The sequence below is a fragment of the Echinops telfairi genome, unplaced genomic scaffold (genome assembly GCF_000313985.2).
Source record: "Echinops telfairi isolate 266 unplaced genomic scaffold, ASM31398v2 ScPeMD7_3533;HRSCAF=4204_0, whole genome shotgun sequence".
NCBI classification, from domain to species: Eukaryota; Metazoa; Chordata; class Mammalia; order Afrosoricida; family Tenrecidae; genus Echinops; species Echinops telfairi.
In genome coordinates, this window is record NW_022107431.1 from 42,670,077 (window position 1) to 42,672,314 (window position 2,238).

At 45.5% G+C, this 2,238-nt stretch overlaps 1 protein-coding gene across 1 annotated transcript in view; it reads right to left on the reverse strand.

The window, feature by feature from the left end:
* LAMA4 (laminin subunit alpha 4) overlaps window positions 1-2,238 on the reverse strand; it is a gene marked incomplete at its 5' end in the record, with an annotated part of 175,128 nt that overhangs the window by 50,756 nt on the left and 122,134 nt on the right. Inside the window, 2 exons of the mRNA XM_030886727.2 lie at window positions 1-107; window positions 916-1,089. The exon at window positions 1-107 is cut by the window's left edge and continues 20 nt beyond it. Of these exons, the coding sequence (XP_030742587.1) occupies window positions 1-107; window positions 916-1,089 (281 nt within the window). The remainder of the gene's footprint in view (window positions 108-915; window positions 1,090-2,238) is intronic.

Genomic DNA, 2,238 nt, shown 5'->3' on the forward strand with positions numbered 1-2,238 from the left:
CTGATTGGCTTGGAGTCCAGGGGAATCTCCACATCCTTAGCCCCCAAATTGTAAATGTACATCAGGTTATCATTTTTGATTGCAAGACCCATATATTCTTTCTTGGCCTGAAAAAATGTGACGAAATTACTTAAATAACTTCATCGTGAACACAATCTTTTATCCTCATTTATTTAAAGGCCATTCGGCAATCTAAATGCTTAACTGTAGAAAAGGGGCCCCTGGCCTCTTTGGGCAGTGACCCCCCCTTCAGAGCCTCACTGTGGCTGCATCAGCATACGCTGCCTCCTCTGTTTGCTCGAATGTGCGGGCTGGACCCAAGCCAACTACAGAGCTGTGGGAAATAGATGGCTGAGAGGCCTGGGCACTGGTCACTCAGGGTTATGATGTTGCCTGGCAACGCCATACCCTATGCAACTTCTGGAATCCTTGGACACTGCCTATGGTCAACATGGCTGGGGGCCAAACTGAAAACTTGGAGGCTCGAGTCCACCCGTGGACACCTTGGGCGAAAGATCTGGCATCGACTTCTCAATGAATCAACCTCTGAACATGCTATGGAGCAGTTCACTTCTGTCACACCCCTGGGGTCGCCATAGGTTAGAGCTGTCTTGCCAATCCCTGGTTATGTATCTTCAGACAGGGGACATGACAAGCAATCCCGAGAGTCGCTGAAATGCTATGCTCAGACTCAGCGTTCACAGTATGGCTGGAGATACGAAGAACCTCCAGGGATTATCCCACAGAAAGAAGGGCTGCACTGCCCTTGAGTCATCGGACTGCCATCCAAGTAATTTGTCATTTTAACCTAACAGCGTGGGAATTTTGTTTGTACAGAAGAACAAAGGAAAGAACAAAGAAACTATTTTCTCTTTTAAAAGCCCTGCCCTGTTTTTCAAAATCACAAGCACTTACGCTTTTGCTCCCAAGGTACAGGATAAACTGATCGGCAGTCGCACTCTGGTCTGGTTGCTTCCCATGAGGCTTCATGTACAGACTCAGGGAGGTGAAGGTCTTTAAGTCATCCACGCTGGCTTTGGGGTGGACTTCAACGGCCGACTGACCATCGAACATCATAGAGACTTGAATCTAGAGTTTCAAAATGCTTTCATTAATCGTGCCTTACATAAATGAGTCTATTGTGTAAATCCCCCAGCTTTCCTGCTGTTCTAGCTGGGCATGCCTCCGGTCTCAGAAAGTCTCTGAGCTGCCCTCCTCTACACCTGTATATGTTTACCTGGGCCTTGTGGGAGACAGGATTTAAGGCAGATTATAGACAATAGTGAAAATGTAAAGTGGAGTGAAAGAAAGTGATAAAAGGGTGCCAACGTCGATTCAAGAGTAAGAATAAACAGCAATTTTGTGATCCCAAGAACAGCCCTGGTTTGCCACAGTGGAAGACGTTAACTGGTCATGCCGACTCTCTGCTGCCGCTGACCTGTTCTCTGTACACAGCTTAGCTGTTCTGTGATTCTAGGCCTCAGTCAAGTCTGCAGCATGGTCAGTAAAACCATTACATAATAGACTTTATACCAGAGGATTTCTTGAAGAGTTGGGACAGATGGACAAGTTATCTATATGGTAATTTCAAAATAAAACTTCTATTAAAATGATGATAATAAAAGAATGAATTGACTTCTTTGTTGGTGTTGGTTTTCCTTGATTTTTTGTTGTTGCTGTTTTAGCTTTGTTAAGGAGCCCTGGTGGCTCTATTGGGTAAGCATTGAACTGAAGCACAAGGTCGGCCATTCAAAGCCACCAGCTGTAATCCATTCTGAAGGCTGCAGTCCTTGATATTCATCAACAAATGCTTCAAGTCCTCACTTTTGGAAAGCAAGGTTGTGTCCTCTGCATAGCTCAGGTTGTTATAAGCCTGCTTCCAATCCTGGTACCACATTATTCTTCATTTAATCCAGCTTCTTTGATTCTTGCTCAGCTTTTAGATTGTATAAGTATCAAGATATAGGCAATACAGCCCTTCTTGCCCTAAGTCCTTATGTGGTGCATCCTTGTAATTCTGGACTATATGCCTGTGGCTAGCTCCCACTTTGGAGCGGGTTTCTGTTACAGGATGAAGGTAGGGTGAAGTCCTGACCTCAGTTGCTCTCTCTTCTTCTCGTCACCAGCAAGTTAATTCTGACTCATATCGACCCTACAGGACAGGGCAGAGCGACCCCTGCGGATCTCTGATACCGTCACTCTGATCTGTCACCTACACAGAAGGGGCTGGTTTCAAAC